The sequence below is a fragment of the Hemiscyllium ocellatum genome, chromosome 11 (genome assembly GCF_020745735.1).
Source record: "Hemiscyllium ocellatum isolate sHemOce1 chromosome 11, sHemOce1.pat.X.cur, whole genome shotgun sequence".
Lineage (NCBI taxonomy): Eukaryota > Metazoa > Chordata > Chondrichthyes > Orectolobiformes > Hemiscylliidae > Hemiscyllium > Hemiscyllium ocellatum.
This window is the reverse complement of record NC_083411.1, coordinates 84740298-84758619: the sequence shown is the minus strand read 5'-3', so window position 1 is coordinate 84758619 and position 18322 is coordinate 84740298. Positions and strand designations below refer to the sequence as shown.

At 38.2% G+C, this 18322-nt stretch overlaps 1 protein-coding gene across 3 annotated transcripts in view; it reads left to right on the top strand.

The window, feature by feature from the left end:
- LOC132820470 (kelch-like protein 4) overlaps positions 1-15370 on the top strand; it is a 310868-nt gene extending 295498 nt beyond the window's left edge. For all 3 annotated transcript variants that reach the window (XM_060832644.1, XM_060832643.1, XM_060832642.1), the window contains exons 9-11: positions 5122-5334; positions 9475-9646; positions 14913-15370. In XM_060832644.1, the coding sequence (XP_060688627.1) occupies positions 5122-5334; positions 9475-9646; positions 14913-14972 (445 nt within the window). In that variant the 3' untranslated portion in view covers positions 14973-15370. The remainder of the gene's footprint in view (positions 1-5121; positions 5335-9474; positions 9647-14912) is intronic.
- Positions 15371-18322: the final 2952 nt, after the last annotated feature.

Genomic DNA, 18322 nt, shown 5'->3' with positions numbered 1-18322 from the left:
ACCCAGCCACACAAAAAAAACTGTTCAATAATGCAGTTTTAAACTAAGCTCACAAAATGTACTTATTAATGATACAATAGCCTGTATTTGCAACCAATTGTGGCATTTCAGATCAAAAAATGCAGATTTTAAAGTACCACAAGTATCTAGAGACATCTATGGCATGAGTTTTCCCTTTCTTGATATTAGTATTTGAACCTGGTACTGAATCTATAGAATCTCTAAGGATTCAGCAATAGAATGGCATTAGGCAGAGTAAATAGCCAATCACTGAAGAATTCTCACAGATAGAAAACAAGATTGTATGCTCCAATCAAACCTTGAGAAGTTCGTGATGGTTCCGCACAGGATACAGTACCACAACAACCCCAGTGTTATGTGGGATGAAATGGCTCCACTACCTTTATTCACCCACTCCTTTGGGTGGTTGCAACAAGGTTAATTTATAAAGGATCCCTTCCCGAATGAATCCCATTCTCCGAGACCCAAAATTAACTTATGTTTTAAAAAGGAGTGAATTCAATCAGGCTTTCTTGAGTTAATTTAACAAAGTTAAGTTTATTAAACTAGAATATCATTCACTGACACATGCAATCAGGTACAGAAGTATGGGGTACAGGGACAAGTTTACAATGTCACCTCTCATGGTGCCATCTTAGGTACACAGTACCTAGATGAAAATCTTTGATACAAAAAGAGGAATAAAAAATGTGCATTACCTTACAGTGATTCATAGTATTTTGGGTAGAAACAAGACATAGTTAAAAAAATAAACATTATATAGTCAGCTAACCAAAGTACAGATATATATCGCAGTAGATCAGCGAGGGGGTTCCAAACGAGGTCTGACTAGCCTCAAGCCGCTGAGCGCCTGTGCCAGACCACATACCAACAACTGTCCCTGCTCTACTCTAACCCTCCAGCCCACTTCACTCCAGCTCTCAACTGCTCCAAGGTATTTTTCTTATCAGAAAAAAAGTAAATCTTAGAGAAAGAGAGAGGAAGAAAAGAAGTGAAAACAACCGAGGAGCCCAAACACTGCAGACTCTGCCACTGCCATCTTGAATTAATTACTAAATGTGAGAAGCATCAGTAATGTAACACTCATATGTACATATTAGAAATAAGACAAGGCTAAAAAGATCAAAATTTTAAAAAACACAAATACCAGTCTCTTGAATTGTTCACAAATATTGAATATTTGAATTTTATGGCTACTGCAGTGAAGGTTACTGGTAGGATTGACATTGGTAGACAAAGAGCTTCATGATCTTTACTTTTGCAGACTGTTTGAGATTCAGTCGGGTGATGCCCTTTGACTGTGATTCAAGTCCAGCATTCAGAGTGAGAACGATTCTTTGTTGTCGTCTTTCCTTTTTGACTCAAAGTTTACCTGCAACACAAAGGTAACCAGGGAATAATTCTTTGATTGTGACCTTCACAGCATACTACTGCACAAATTTACACTGGTAGATGCAAGAGCAGTCAGTCCCACCAATTGATTTCAGTGGAGTTGGTACTGCTTTTTAAACATTGTCCTTATGTATTCTTGGAAGGTAAAACAGACATGTCTGTGAAGATGGCCTTGTGCTGATAGAGAAGAGAACTTATCCCCTTTATTCTCCTTTCTTAAGCTTCTCCTTGTTTGACATGTCCCTGACAATTTACCTGTAACACATTGCATGTCCGTCACACAGGATTTTGCCAGACAATCTCTGAATATAACTCCACAGGATTTTTTTGCCGAAACCTCTTATTTCTAAAATGCGTTGTTTTTAATCAAAGTTTTTTTAAAAAATGTATAAAGTATTTCAGGTTTTCTTCCATTGTCATAACAATTAGAATACTATTAAAAACTAAATTAAACCTTAACAGTGTAATACTTTTCAGGAACCTTAAACAACAATATTATAAAATAAATTCTCATCAGTTCATTGATTTCTAAATACTGCTGTCAGCAAGAACACCAACAGAAAAACATAAAGAGGAGAAGGAGGGAATCGTAAAGGTGGATTTTTACATTCAACCAAATATGTGAAGATACCAATGTTGCTACTAGTGTCACAGAGTAATAATGATGAACTGATTTTGCAATCTCAGAATCCAAGCATTAAGCATTTCGCTGCAGGAAACAGAAAGCATGAGTTCAGTTTACATTAAGCCATTAATATTCCATCTTCCAATTTGAGGAAAGTTTGCAAAAGTGCTGACAATCTGAAAGAAGCAATGCTGAAAGTACATGGCAGGTCAGTCAGCAGCTGAAATGTTACAGTATTAGTTTGTGTTCAGACCCTTCCACTGGGCTCAAAAGAGAAAATCTCCATTATAGGGACTGAACAACACAAAAGGGTGAGGAACAGTAAGTAGACTTCACGTTCTCGAAGATAGTGGAAGAGGGGTGATCTAGAAAGATCATCTTTGGAGCCAGCAAAAAGAAATTTAAACATTGAAATTACTAAGTAAGGCAATATAAAAACAAGCTGGCTAATAGCTCAAGGCTGCCTTTGTGCATGGTTAGCATTATTTCCAAATTTCTCCTTAGAGGAACAAATGCACACAACTCCTATTGAGGGAATATTCACCCACACAAATAATTTTAATATTTAGCTTACTACTCATTTGAAGACATGCTATAAGTCTATGGTGAGCAGTTCAACACATCCAAATGGTATCTTTCCAGGCACCCAGTGAACAGGAAAATAACAACTTTAAAAAAGTAACTTTGAAATGCAAGTGGATGGGAGGAAAACAGGTAGACAGAGCCAAATTCGATGTTCTGCAGGCTGCCAGAGAAGAATAATGAACAGTTTTGAAGTATGTTAACAGCTTCATTGTAGTGTGTAGATCAATGATTGAAAAGGCACTGCAGGAGGGGGAGGAAGATTTGATGTTGTGAGTTGCAGCGAGATCAGGATTACAACACAATCATCAAAGAAGTCAAAGTAATAGAGTCGTAACAAAGAATATTCCACATCCTACAAAACAAAAATTGGCACAACTGGGAGCTACTCTGTTTTCTGTCCTGTAATTGGAAATTCAATTTCAAAAGCAGGTGCAAGGTTTGAATGAATCTGGCTCATCCTTTCATGAAATGTTTTATTTCATTCCAGGCCCTGAACGGAATAAAATATTAAATAGCCCTAATAGTCTGATGTTAACTTTGCATAATGCAGTATATTTTTAATTTGCCCCTCTGACAGGTTCACACAGCTCTGTTCTTAATCTATGCAATATTTGTTCATTTGATATTGGAACGTTTGGCATGCTGTGTATCTATGTGGACACATGATTGAATCCATTGTGACCTGCGCAATGCATCTAAACAACCTCAATGTCAAGTAGCTCAGCTTATTCAGTGAGCTGTTGAATCAGATAAATTAAACATGGTTTTGCAATTTCAGTCCCTGCTCTGTGCTTCGTGAACTGATCCCAGTTCAGATGTAAGATGCATCCCAGTGTTCCGAAAAGGAAAGTTGGCCAGTTTACTTATCTACAAATTACTTTTTTCAAAAGTATGTATTCAGTGATAAGATGCAAGCATTGCTGACTCGTCAGCACTTATTACCCACCCCAATTGCCTTGAGATGGTGATAGTAACAACTGAATGACTTGTAAGGTCATTTCAGAAGGCTGTGCAGAAAACCATCATGTTTATGCTCAGTCTTGTCATAGGTCACAAGATAAGGACCAATTTTGTCCACAAAAGACATGAATAAATCAAATAAATTTTACCACAAACCATTTGTTCATAACCAATTCTAATATAATCAATACCTGCTTAATTGGAGAACAAATGTTCCTTTTTCTTATTGATTTGTTTAATTTCTTAAATGCATGTTTCCACACAGCCTTGGTAGAATTTTAATTCATGTCAGTGAATGATTTTCTGGCGATGCCTCAATGATGTGTGTCTCCATCTAACCTACTTCCTGAAATAGACCATTTAGATAAGGTATCACAGTATGACTGTTCCTAATATAACCAAAGGAAACAAGGAATTAGCTGGTGCCAAACAGGAAATGAGAAAAGTTGGTGAACCATAAAAGAGATACGAAGCAAAGGCTGTCACCCTCAAGATATTTAAAGAAAAACAGTAATGGGCATTAACATCACTTGTTACTACCAAATTTGTAGTTACTCTATTCTTAAATTCCATCAAGATCAATCACATTAAATGGAATAAGTAACTTTAGGAATATATTATTATTCCTAAAGTCTGCCTTTTAATCTTGTCCATTGTTCTTTAGGGAAAGAACAAAATTGAACAGCAGTTAATAGTGTAGACATATCAATTGGAATTTAATTACTGGTAATGAGAACATAAATCCCTATAGTATTGTGAGAGACAGTGCAATTTTATTGATTTAATCCATTTTGACATCTCATGAATCCTTCAAAAGAAAATCACTTTTTCTTGCAAAGTCATCATTTTAATGAAATAATTTATGTACCTTCTTGAAACAAATTACTATTTCCCATCCTCCTTTTCTCTTGTAATAACTTAACATGGCAGGAGGCCTACTCGTCTGAAGTGATATTGGACCAACCCAGCTTTTTGTATTTATGTTTCTTCCATTGGAGTTGAACTGTCCTGGATTTGCATATAGCTACACAACCTTGTCCACTCATTCCCAAGTTTTCTCCCATCTTCCTCGGAGGTGTTTACAAGTGCTTGGCAATAGTTTCTAGGGTTTTGAAGTCCTTTAATAACTCAGTAAAATTGCTGCTTTTCATAGATCAAAATGACAATGAATGCCTTCTTTAGGGTGGTAGGTATTACAATCACGTCTTCACGTGAAAACAACAATAAGTCAGAAAACTATTTGAGATGTACTCTTGTAAAAGGGGTGATACAATTGTAATAGTCATACAATAACGTTTTACCATATCAGCGATAATTCATTTACTCAGCATAGATTGAAAATCAGAAGTGGGACATTCCTATTAATGGAGACATATTCACATTTGCAAATTACAGATAACAAATTTGAGAACTTTTCCAGTGCATTGGCAATATGAAGCTAGTTCTCCATGGCTGCACTAGCTAATGCAGGGGTCCAACTAAATTGAGGTTCTCTCCTTATTTTGTGAAATTCCAAATGTGACTGTTGTGTTTTTCAGGCTGTATGCTGTGGGTGGGCGAGATGGCAGCTCCTGCCTACGATCAATGGAGTGTTTCGATCCTCACACCAATAAATGGAGCATGTGTGCACCAATGTCCAAGAGAAGGGGTGGTGTGGGAGTTGCCACATGCAATGGCTTTCTTTATGCAGTGGGAGGACATGACGCCCCTGCCTCAAATCACTGCTCCAGGCTGTCAGACTGTGTGGAACGGTAAGCATGAACAATTGTGCTTTCTTGTTCCTTTTAGCCAACTCATTTCCAGGCCTGGAAGTAGACTCATACTACATGAAATGTTCCCGAATGCCATTGAACGAGCTCAAGAATTGTGAAATTAGATAAATTGTTAATGGCAAAAATAAAAATTGTACAATTTGAGTATAATTTAAAAGAAAACTAACATTTGATTGTATTACTTTAAGAGAGACACTAAACCATGATATTTTAGTAAGTCAGCATAAGGAATGATCATCCAGCTCCATGTCTACACCTATGTAAGTTCCACTTCTCAACCATCTACTCATAATGAGTTCCTAGCTGTTCCACTGTAGTCTTAACATTTGTCTTGCTTAAAGATTTATCCATTTTGAATTTAATTGTTGTGACTAAAATTAGGTCCAATGTATGACATATTCAATCAGCTGTTTTTAAAAAGTTTCTTTTCAACCTAATCTCCAAACACCGGTACCAACATAATTCTGTGTATGGAATTTTTCTGGCATCTCAGCAATGTCGCCAAAGGTAAGAAATTTGGGAGAATACAGCAAAGTAAGAATCAGGTTTGTGACATTGAGAGAAAATGTGACATTGAGAGAAAATATCCCATTACCCCCTCAAGGTTTCAATAGCAAAATTAAAATCTTACTCATGAGTGGTTTATTAGTATACGGTGATATATTACTATTACCAAACCTGGTCTCATAAATAGGCACTGGTAAGAAACTAGGTAGTGCCAAGTCCTGACTTGAATGTCAGAGTAGTAACCTGGTAGGCCAGCTTATTGGCATCTTCTTTGCACTCCATGTTGACCAACATTTCAGGGCATGCTCCATGAGCAGTTTCTCCCTTAACCCCAGCCCACTCATGAAGGTTGGCATCAGCTTTATCATGTTATTGCACATGTCAAACTAACTTGTAATAGTTACCCACTATGATATCACACTTTGGAGCTCAATAACCCCATACCTTGCAACGTGGCTGCCAGGTCATGGTGTGTGCAGAGACAGGCACCCAGAGTATGCATCAAAACAGGATGCATGTAGGGGCCTTCGCTTGCTTTCCCAGAGTCACTCACTTTGCACACACTTGGATCTTTACAGCATTACTGCCTTGTCTTGCCCATTAGCTCAAATGAAAAGCCAAGCAGCTTGCCAGCACTACCCAGTAAATGGGGCACATGCTGCTATATGGCTACATCTGCACCATGTGACAGAAGCTTACATGCAACCAGTTTACATGTGCTTCAACTGAAAGTTGAAAGAGGGGAAGAGAAAGGGGATGGGGTAACGATTTTGGGGGTGGGGGTGGGGGTGGTAAGTAGGTCCTCCTTCCATACAAGGGCATTTTCTCATTTCACTTCAGGGGTTCACCACAGTTTTACAAGTCGGATAAATTAGTCAGGGGATTGCTGGTAAATCAATTAGAAAGTTGCACAGAAATAAGACTGACCAAGGTGGTTACTTCATGCCAGGCAGGCAATTCCAAATGCCATGGTCTCCTTCAGTGGTTCATGGAATTTTCTTCATAGAATCCCTACAATGTGGAATAGGACATTTGGCCCAACAAGTCCACACCAATCCTCTGAAGAGAATTTCACCCAGACCCATTCCCCTATCCTATTAGTTTACATTTCCCCTGATTAATGTACCTAACCTACACATCCCTGAACACTATGTGCAATTTAGCATGGCTAATTCACCTAACCTGCACGTTTTTGGACTGTGGGAGGAAACCAAAGCACGTGGCAGAAATCCACACAAACACAAGGAGAATGTGCAAACTCTACATGGAAGTTGCCCAAGGCTGGAATCGAACTGGGGTCCCTGGTGCTGTGAAATAGCGGTGCTGTGAAATAGCAGTGCTAACCACGGAGCCATCATGCTGCCTCTTTGTGGGGAAAGAGGATGATCCTCCTCTTCACTATGTATTCTACTAGGGCATCGATGTTCTCGTCAGCAAAGTTTTCTCAGCCATGTTTTCTGGAATAACACAGCAGCACACTGAAGGTAGGCAGTTCCTGGTTTGCATCATTTTGAAATAGTATGTAGCTTGGGGCTAATTATGATCACCATGACATGAATCTGCAGTCCTGCCACATCCAGTCAATAAAGGTGGTGACAATGAATCAACTCAACAGATCCAATAATTTCTTCATGCACAATAATGAAGGAGCCTAGAACATCAGTAAGCAGATAAAACTGAAGCACTGTAATAATTCTTCAGCTGGAGGGTTTGGGTGGATGCTACATTGTGGCCTGCTCCTGAAATCCTGGATGTTAAGAATGCCAGTCTTCAGCCAAATTGATTCACTCCCCATAAGATATGCTGAAGGCATTGAGTACTGCAATGGCTATTGACCCTAGCTGTATTAAGCCAATAGTACTGAAGACATTTGCTCCACAACTTGCCATATCCCTAGCCAAGCTGTTTCAGTATAGCTACAGTTTGGCATCTATCCGACAATGTGGAAAATTGCCCAGGTATGTCCTGTACATAAAAAGCAAGACAATTCCAATCTGGCTAATTACCACCCAATGGTTTATTCTTGATCGTCAGTGAAGTGATGGAAGGTATTCTCAACAATGCTATCAAGTACTGTTCAGCAATGACCTTCTCACTGACACTTAGTTTGAGTTCTGCTAGGACCACACATCACCTGTCCTCATTACAACAAAAACGCTGAATAATGAGGCTGAGGTGACCTAGGATTGTGCCCTAAGCCCAACCATCTTCAGCTGTTTCTTCAATGACCTTTTCTCCATGATAAATCCAGATGTGTGGACATTTGCTAATGATTGCAGTGTTCAACACAACTCATGACTTCTCAAATACTCAAGATGTCCAATACTGAATGCTGCAAGACCCGGAAAATATCTAGGTTTAGGGTGTCAATTAAAGCAAAACTTGTTTCACAGGAGTGCCAGGGAACAACCATCCCCCACTATTAACATCCAGGGGCTACCGTTGACTAGAAACTACTCTGACTCCAAAAGAGGTCAGAGGTAATTCATCTTATAACTCACTCACCTCCTTATTTTCTAAAGCTTGTACATCATCTACAATACACAAGTCAAGAATGTGATGGTATTCCTCCCACTTGATGAGATGAGTGCAACTCCAATAACACAAGGAACTTTACACCATCTGGACAAAAACAGCCTGCTTGATTGTTACCATATCCACATATATTAATTTCCTTCACCACTGACACACACTAGCAGCTATGTATGCAACTATAAAACACTCTACAGAAACACATCAATGTCTCTTAGATAACATTTTCCAAATCCACAATCAATATACAATCTTGAAGGATAGGTAGCGGATATATGGGAACATCATCAGCTGCAAATTTCCCTCCACACTATTCAGTATCCTTATTTGGAAATACATTACTGTTCCTTCATTGTCACTGCATCTGTGTTCTGGTATGCTTATTTAATGGCATTTAATGTTATTTAGTGTTTACAAGTACTGCTTGTAAACACTAAATGAACTGCAGTGGTTCAAGAAGGCAGTTCACTATCACCTTGTCAAAGGCAACTAGGGATGACAATAAATATTGGCCCAAGCAATGGAACCCATGCTCCATAAATGAATGGAGAAAAAAAAAATCTTTTGTCCCTAGTAGAGCACTTTTGCAGCTTACGTAGCAATATTGTCCTTTCTGTAATAGAATCATCAAAACTGCATATAACAGCATATGTTCTGCAGTGCTCTGTTCCCAGCTCAGAACCTTGTTTAGTTGTATTATTGGTTAGAAGATCAACTGTGTACGTTAGCATATTTAATTCAAGCCACACTCAAGTGTCTGGTGTTCTGGATCCTCACTTTACAAAAAACTCACCCAAATACTATTCAAGCTAAAGTTGGATGAGTTTTGCTCGCAGGTGTGATCAGATTATTTTCACAGTTTAATATTTTTGAATCAATGCAAATGCGCTCTGTTTTATCTCAAAACTGTTTTCAAACAATTAAGATACAATGAACCTCCAAAGCTTTTAAAATGTGAAGACTAAGCAGAATTGTTTAAAGCCAATACTGTACTCTACACCGTCTTATGAAAATGCTGCATTAAAAGACCTTTTATATTTAGGTGAGTTTTGTAAACTAACCTTATATTTAAATTTACAGGTACGACCCAAAAACAGACACCTGGACAACCGTGGCACCGTTAAGTGTTCCAAGAGATGCTGTAGGAGTGTGCCTTCTTGGTGACAAGTTATATGCTGTAGGAGGATATGATGGACAGACTTACTTAAATACAGTAGAATCCTATGATGCACAAAATAATGAATGGACAGAGGTAATAGACCATTAGGAACAAAATAAAATGAATTTATGTTGTTTGTAGAGTATATGTTTGAATCTGCACTAATTCATTTAAAGGATACAATCCCCACCAAGATCCACAATCTTTCAGTGAGATATTTTTCCCAGAAAAGCAACAAAAATAATTGAAAGACAAGATTTCACATTTTAAGACTTTTATTGTCACAGAAACTAAAATAAACATGGATCAAAAGTTAAGTAACTAGCAACAAATACATTAAACTGAAATGATTCCTTACACTAACTAATTCGAGCAGTCAAGGTATATTTTACAACTACTTCCATTCCGTACCAGGCAGGCTCACCTCTCCTTGCTAATCTGGGTTACAACTTCCAGTATCCTTTTGAATGTTGCTACACTTAGCCCAAGATTCTCAAATCTGGCTTCCATTGGCAGGATCTAGCCTGGGTAACTCCTTGATCCTCAGGTCTCAAAAAAGTACTATTTGTCCTGTTCTACTAAATTCTTACAAGCATCCTACCTCTCTACAGCAGTATTTGACCTCTCTCCTGGTCTTGCAGAAACAACTGTTTGCTTTTGTTTTCGTGGAAAGTCCTTGACACTGATTCGGCTTCCTCAGAGTCAGCTCTGAGGAGGAAAAGAATCTCTGTCACTCCTGTTTATTTATTTTTTCTTTTTTTCTGCTTTTTCTTTTTTTTTCTTTTCTTCTCCCCACACTACTGCCTAACTGTGGTAGTGCTTATTTTTTTCCCTAGCACCCATGTTGTGTGCGAGACACAGTGAAAGACACAAGGTGCATGAATCTTTATTCAAATTTCCACCACCATGAAGAAAGGAAACACCCGAGTAGCCTGTGACAAGCAGTGCCCTTCACATCAAAAGGGAATGCTGTGTAATACGATGCTTTGTTTTCTGAGAGTCACTAGATTTCAATTGGATTTCTGTTTAAGTTTTATCTCATGAGAGCTGGTTGCATAGTATTGTCTGAGCTGGGTGTGTTTCTGGACTTCCCAATCTTACCTTTAGTTAAAGGAGACATTTCACAACATAACCATGTTGCAAAGTTCAATGCTCATAACATAGTGATGTGATAAAGTTCTACAAGTATACTTCAACTACATCAATTTTACATTGCACTATGGTACTGTCCTCGGTCTTACTCTGCATTTATGGACATGATTGTGCACGATCATCAAGTACTATGTAGAAAACATGCAGACGAGTGCATATCCATTAAAAAAGGTTCAAACCTTTTTGTAGACTAGACATATTTACATATCTGTACAAAGTTCAACTCTACATCTGTTTTGTTCATTTATTTTTCTTGGAGCAGAGGAAGCTGAGGTGGAGGGGATCTGATTGCGGTATACAAAATTATGAGAGGCATTGATAGAGTAGATCATGAATCTCTTTCCTATTGCAGATGTGTCTAAGCTTGTGGGCATAAGTTTAACGTAAGCAGCAAGTGGTTTAGAGAAAATCTGAGAAAACATTATTTTTCTACTCACACGGTGCTAGATATATGGAATGTGCTGCCAGAGAGAGAGGTGTAGAGGCAGGTACTCTGGTAACATTTAAGAAGCTTCTGGATGAGTACTTAAAATGTCAGGGCATTGTCAGCTCTGGATCAAGGGCAGGTCCAACTACACATTTGGCAAGTGTTTCTGGGGGGTGGAATTGGCTCTTGACCTCAAGATTGCTTATATTCTCTAAGAATTGTGACCCTTCATACAGGAGGCTCTCCTAAGTCAGCTCTGGACCAAATGCAGGGAAATGGATTTAGTGTTTGTTGGTCGGCAAAGAGACGTTGGGCTGAAAGGCCTATTTCTACGCTGTATGACTCTGACTTTGCAAAAACAATTATCTGTACTAAAAACTACCTTTGAAAGAAACTATGTAGTGAAAATTAATGGTCAAATTTGTTGAGTGTGCTGTCCTTTACATCAACACAGTTTAAATTCCTGTCGCTGAATCTTTCTTGCCAAGGTGTCTTTTTCACAATCAGTAAGCAAGAATCAATCAAGGAGAGAGGAATTGTGGTTTACAGCTTTATAAGTAATAAAGCTAATTGTGTATCCTGAGAATGGCATATGATACTTAAATCTTAAAAATGAAGAAGGAATTGTTGAGAGTCAGTTCCTAAACACTTCAAATAACTGAGTCACACATCTGCCAGATGACAACAAATTCATTACTGGCTACATTTCTGTACATTATAATTTGTACCTTCAAAATTGAGTCCTGTATATACAATATACTATAATACACCAAAAAGGACAATGATCTTCATACCAACACCCAAGGACGTGACTATCGACATTGTCAGCGATCACTTGCTAATGGGTATGATTGTCCACTGAGGAAATGCCGTGTCGTAGGTCCTGAGCTGCATCTCCAACTACAAGTTTGGCAGGTGTTTTTGGGAGGTGAAATTGGTTCTTGGCCTCAAGATCGCTGATATTCTCAAAGAATTGTGACCCTACATTGAGAAAATTCCTCTAAATCAGCTTCTTCTGAGCAAGAATCTCCCAGACATTGATGTTTATGTTGCATTGCTTGAGTTAAGCCTTCAGAGAGTCTTTGAAACACATTATTGGTCCTCCTCTCTAAGTACATTCCTTTTCTGGGTGGAGGTGATTTGCATTGGTTATCGGAACTCTGGCATCTTAAGTGCAAACTGGCTGACCCAGTGAAATTAGTTTTGGGTAGTCGTAGCTTCAGTGCCTGTGTATTGGTTTGTTCAAAGGAAGCCAATGTTAGTACACCATCTTCCCAGAATCTCGGTCTCAAACAGCATTGATAGTACTTCTCTAGGGCCTTGAGGTGGTACCTATATGTAGTCCAAGTTTCAGAAGAGTTGGAAGGATGACTGTTTTATATACAAGGATTTGTAATCAGTATATGCATTGCTGTTATCGAAGATTCTAATCCTTAGTCTTCTGAACATGGCACTCATTGTTTGGATGTGATGTTGGATCTCTGCATTGATGTCACAGAGTCATAGTCATAGAGATGTACAGCTCAGAAACAGACCCTTTGGTCCAACTCATCCATGCCGACCAGATATCCTAATCTAATCTAGTCCCATGTGCCAGCACTTGCTGCATATCCCACTCAACTCTTCCTTTTCATATACCAATCCAGATGCTTTTTAAATGCTGTAATTGAACCAGCTGCCATCAATTCCTCTGGCAGCTCGTTCCGTACGTGCACCACTCTTTGCATGAAAAAATTGTCCCTTGGGTCCCTTTTAAATCTTTCCTCTCACCCCTAGACCTGTGTCCGCTAGTTCTGCACTTTCCCACCCCAGGGAAAAGATAGAGTCATAGTCATAGTGATGTACAGCACGGAAACAGACCCTTCGGTTCAACCCGTCCATGCCAACCAGATATCCCAACCCAATCTAGTCCCACCTGCCAGCACTTGGCCCATATCCTTCTAAATTCTTCCTATTCATATACCCATCCAAATGCTTTTTAAATGTTGCAATTGTACTAGCCTCCACCACTTCCTCTGGCAACTCATTCCATACACGTACTATTCTGTGTGAAAAAGTTGCCCCTTAGGTCCCTTTTAAATCTTTCCCCTCTCACCCTAAACCTATGCTCTCTAGTACTGGACTCCCCCATCCCAGAAAAAAAAAGACTTTGTTTATTTATTGTATCCATGCCCCTCATGATTTTGTAAACCTCTATAAGGTCACCCCTCAGTCTCCAATGCTCCAGGGAAAACAGCTCCAGCCTAGTTAGCCTCTCTATATAGCTCAAATCCTCTAACCTTGGCAACATACTCGTAAATCTTATCTGAACCCTTTCAAGTCACACACCATTCTTCCTATAGGAGAAAGACCAGAATTGCACACAAAAGTGGCCTAACCAATTTCCTGTATAGCTGCAACACGACCTCCCAACTTCTATACTCAATGTTCTGATGAATCAAAGAAAGATATCAGACACTTTCTTCACTACCCTGTCTACCTGTGACTCCACCTTCAAGGAGCTATGAACCTGCACTCCAAGGTCTCTTTGTGCAGCAACATTCCTTACCATTAAGTGTCAGTCCTGTGCTGATTTGCCTTTCCAAAATGCCTTAGATGAGATATGGCTTAGATTAGAGGTGGCTCTCCAGACAAGACAAATATTCCACATTTAGGAGGATTTCTCCATTGATCTTAATGATCAGCTGGTGATTCACATATTTGGTGAGCATTAGAATTGTGTTGGAGTTGCAGTTGCAGTTCCTGGCTCCATCCTGTTCTGATGAGAGTCCTGCTGCTGAAATTTCCAAGGCGGATAATTTTATGGTGAGTATGGTATTCAAAGTGAAGTAGAAGCCTTCTCTGAACGTGGTCAATGGCATCAAGTGTTGGAGCATAGGCATTCACAACCATTGTCTGCTGGTTCTTGGCAAGTTGTGGGGGACAGGAAGTCATGAGGTAGTTGCTGATGCCAGCAGGAGGTTCTGAGACCTAGTTAACGAGTTCATCTTTAATCCATTCCAATTCCACGTGTATTGTATTGACCCATGTGTATTTCCTTCCATAGAAAGGCGTAATCATCATAGTCTCAGCTGCCCTCACCTGCTCTTTGAGTCACCTGCAGGGCCATGACATCAACATTGAAGTGCCGGAGTTCACAAACAACTAGGGCAGTTCCCTGTTCCACTCAATTGTTTTACTCATTATAAATCAGGGTTTGTACATTCGATGTTCCACGATTGAGTTTCACTTCGGTTTTCAGACTGCAGGTAGATGAGCCTGCATACAGCTTTCCAGCCAGGATGGTGACAGAGCAGACTGGTTTAGAGCACCTTTTTTAGCCCCTTCCCTGTGTAGGGTGAGCACAGAGCATCCTGAAGAAAGCTGCCAAAACACTCTCCAGTTCATTTTCCAAGAGCAAAAAAATGACTGAGTCAGACTGCACCACTTACATGCCAGTCTAAAGTTAGAGACTTCTAAGTTTCTAAAATCTTGTCCCAGTCACTTGCGTTGTACATAGATTCCTCTAGGTAGATGCCTTAAACAGGGCATCTTTTACATGGGAATGTTGTTGTCAATGATGTGCAACATGCTGTGACCTCACAAAATCCAGCCCCAGGGTAAAAACTCCTCTCATGGGTGATAGCTGGAGAAGGCCCCATTGCAAGGTCAGAAATGCATTTATTGGAATAAAGAGTGAGTTAATTACCTGAACATTATTTGTTAACTTTTCTAAGAAGGTTTTAAAGTTGTAACGTTCTTTTATAAAAACTTACTCACCGGCATATTTCACATCTACAGGAGGTGCCTCTGAAGATTGGAAGAGCAGGTGCTTGCGTTGTTGTGGTCAAATTGCCATGAAGCACCATAAAGAATGTCTTTTTAAAAAAAAACTGAAGACCACAGAAAGTCAAAAAAATGTTGTATATAAAGGATTAAACATTCCAAAAACAGTATCAGCCTCACCACAGACTGGGGTGTGTACTAGGAAGAACCAGCACACAATGAACTGTACTCTGCTGGAGCTGCACGGCCAACTCCTGAATTAAACAAAGATTGCCACAGCGTCATCATAGAAAGCATTGTATGTTGATGGAAGTTCATCTCACAATTAAATGGCTCTTATCAGAGTTACATCAGGGGATGAAATAGTCATCACTGGAGCCTCATTATAGAATGAGATGTACACTGATAGAGCCTAACCATGGCATGAGGCAAATACTACTTTAGAAACTCAGTGTCTTGTAACACTTTATTACTGAAACCCTTTTCTACAACTGATTCTGCTTGAGTTGGTTTACTAGTATTGTACTTGAAAGAATTTAAATAGTTTCATGTATGCCAATGTTAATGTGTAAAAACATTGTATATGAAACATGATTTCAGTCTTAAGTTTTATCAACATTCCTTCAAAAGTGAAATGCGAACATTCAAAATGCAACAATACAATTTTTAAAAATCACTTTAAACTGGATAATAAATAAAGAAAATGCTATTCCAAATCATAAAGTTAAACTCCAATTGTTGAGTGTTAGTTTCTTTTTAAAAAATAACTTTTCTGTGAAACCAGAAAAAGAAATCAAACCAGTTACAAAAACTTATATTAATACACCATCAAAAGTGGAGCTTTATAAGCATCACTCTAAGACATTAATGTCACCCTTTCACAGGCCTACCTTTTGGTAATGGAGTGGTACTTGTAAATAATCCATGATACTGTGTGAAGAGAAACAGGTCTGTGTACCTTTCCTCAACCATTTGGTTATTTTTTTCCTGATTGTCCTAAGCCATGTCAACACAATGGGTCATCAGCAACTTCACAGATGGCAGAACATTCCATATAAACTGCAAAGACCATCCTTCATAAACATTATAATACATGCATACAGCATCATAAACAATGTAGTAACTTGTGTTAATCCTAATTTTAAGTCTACTTTATTTCAGAAATATTCACCCGATAAGGATCTTTTAAAATGTTCAGAAAATGCATTATTTAGCCTTTTTTTAATGTCCAGTGCAAAAAGTAAAGCAGCCTCAAACTTAGAAAAATATGACTGTAATAAAATGGCAGGGAGTTAATATTGCAGACTCATTTTTGCAGCAGTGTACATTTATGATATCTGCATTGACAATGAACTTCAAATAATTTACATTTGTAAGCATTTTAAAAATAACTGAGGTTTAAGATGTTTTCTGTAAAGCAATCTGGGGTGCAACGCCAAAATGTGGGATTGTAAAGATTGTTTCTAATCATTTTGAAACTTTTTTTTAAATCCACGTCAGTGTAATTGCAAAGATCTGATATAATTAGGAAATCAACTTTGAGGATGAAAACCCAGCCACATAAGTATTTTCCCAAGTAACATAGGACTGTCATTCAAATAGATGTGTTATATCCACACCTCAAATCAACTTTCAGGTCATCAATCAATTCTTCCCTGAATAAAACTTTAAGTTATCAAATAAACTTAAAAGAAATCTCAGGATGAGTAGAGCATCAGTTTAAACATTCACAAAATGTGGCTATAATTCTGAAGAGCTGCCCATATTTTTCTCACACAGAGATCCTAAAAAAGTCTCTTTAAGTCAGTTTAAAAGAATTTAATATTCCCATTTGTGATCTAAATATATTTATACAACATAAAATGATCAAATGGGCTAAGAATCATTTTTAAATTATGACAATAAATAGTCTTTGAAGTTCATACATTAGTATAGCTACTACAAACAAATTACACCAAAGTTAGTCATAGGCTATTTATGTAGTGCCAGCAATGCAGAGTTATATTTATGGAGATATATAAGTATACTGTTTATCCAAATGTCTATGTACATATCATATTGATATTGGCAAATGTGTTATTGGTGAATCCAATTTACTGAGCCATTGAATGTGCCAGCAGAAATATGGCAGGTGTGTATAAAATTGCTGAATGGACAAACCGATATAGAGATAACTATATTGTATAATATTACAAAAATACATTCACAGCAGGAAGAGCATTTCCCACCCTACTGAGCCAAGATCAACACAAGACAAAGTTCTAGTATGGGAGAACTACACTTCTTACCACTGACAGGGGAAAGTTAAAATAATTCAGCTGTTGGGCAGGTGGAGGGAATAACATTCAATCATATTTTTAAGATCAGAGATCGGTAATAGAAAATTTGGGTTTTGTCTACTTTGAATCACAACTTTCACCTCCAATTCTTGCTGATTTAATGAATATAGAATAAATAATCCAGGATTATGAACTGAAGTCACAGCAGACCTGTGCAATGTTTCTATTTCTGTCTTGATTATTTGTCTCAATTATTAAAGAATGAATTTCTTGCTTTAAAACTGGAAAAGTGTAAACTCTTCACCCCGAAGTTTTCTACAGATTAAAATTCATGTTGGTCAGTCAAGATATGTTGAGTTGTTCCTGTAGTGGACTGCAGTATATTTTGACTATCCAACACTGTTCAGTAGTTAGCAAGATCACCAAGTGTCACTTGGGTCAACTTTCAAAGCAGACAATACAAACATGATAGTTCTTCACACAAGCAAGCTCTGGTCTACTGCACTAAAACTGAAATAACATGGGTAGTACTATTTTAATGACAGAAATGCACCAAACTTGCAATCAATCCCATTTGATTACAATATCATATTTAGAAGTTTGTACATGCTAAAATAGTAGGACAATGTCTCAATTTACCTGATAGTGTTAGCACTTGTCAGTCAACCACATTTATCTAGAAGGTGCTGAAGTGGTGCTCCATCCATCTGCCAAATCTAACTTGCAGAGGTACTTAAATGGTTTTGGGAAGTGCTGAATTCGGGAGCTTTGAATTCTTCCAGCCGTGACATTTTAGTAATGTTTACAGTTCAGCTGCTGATCTTAACTCTTGTGCTGCATCTGAAAGAAACCACTTTCAGTTTTAGAGTTGAGACAGCTGACAAGATGAGTTGTGAAGGATCTGTAATTTTGTAAAAAGAAACATTTACAGTCTAGCACATTAGTTTCTATGTAACTTTTATGTCAAATTCATGCAAACAAGACTTTGCAATTCATTTCGTTTCAAAAACTTCCATGAGCCACCTTTGACATAACTGTAATTTTTAAACAAATAGCAAACTTTTGGAAAGTTATGTAGGATGAGAAAACTCCTATTTTTACAGACTAATTTTGCAACATGGGAGGCCAATACTTGTAATTAGATTA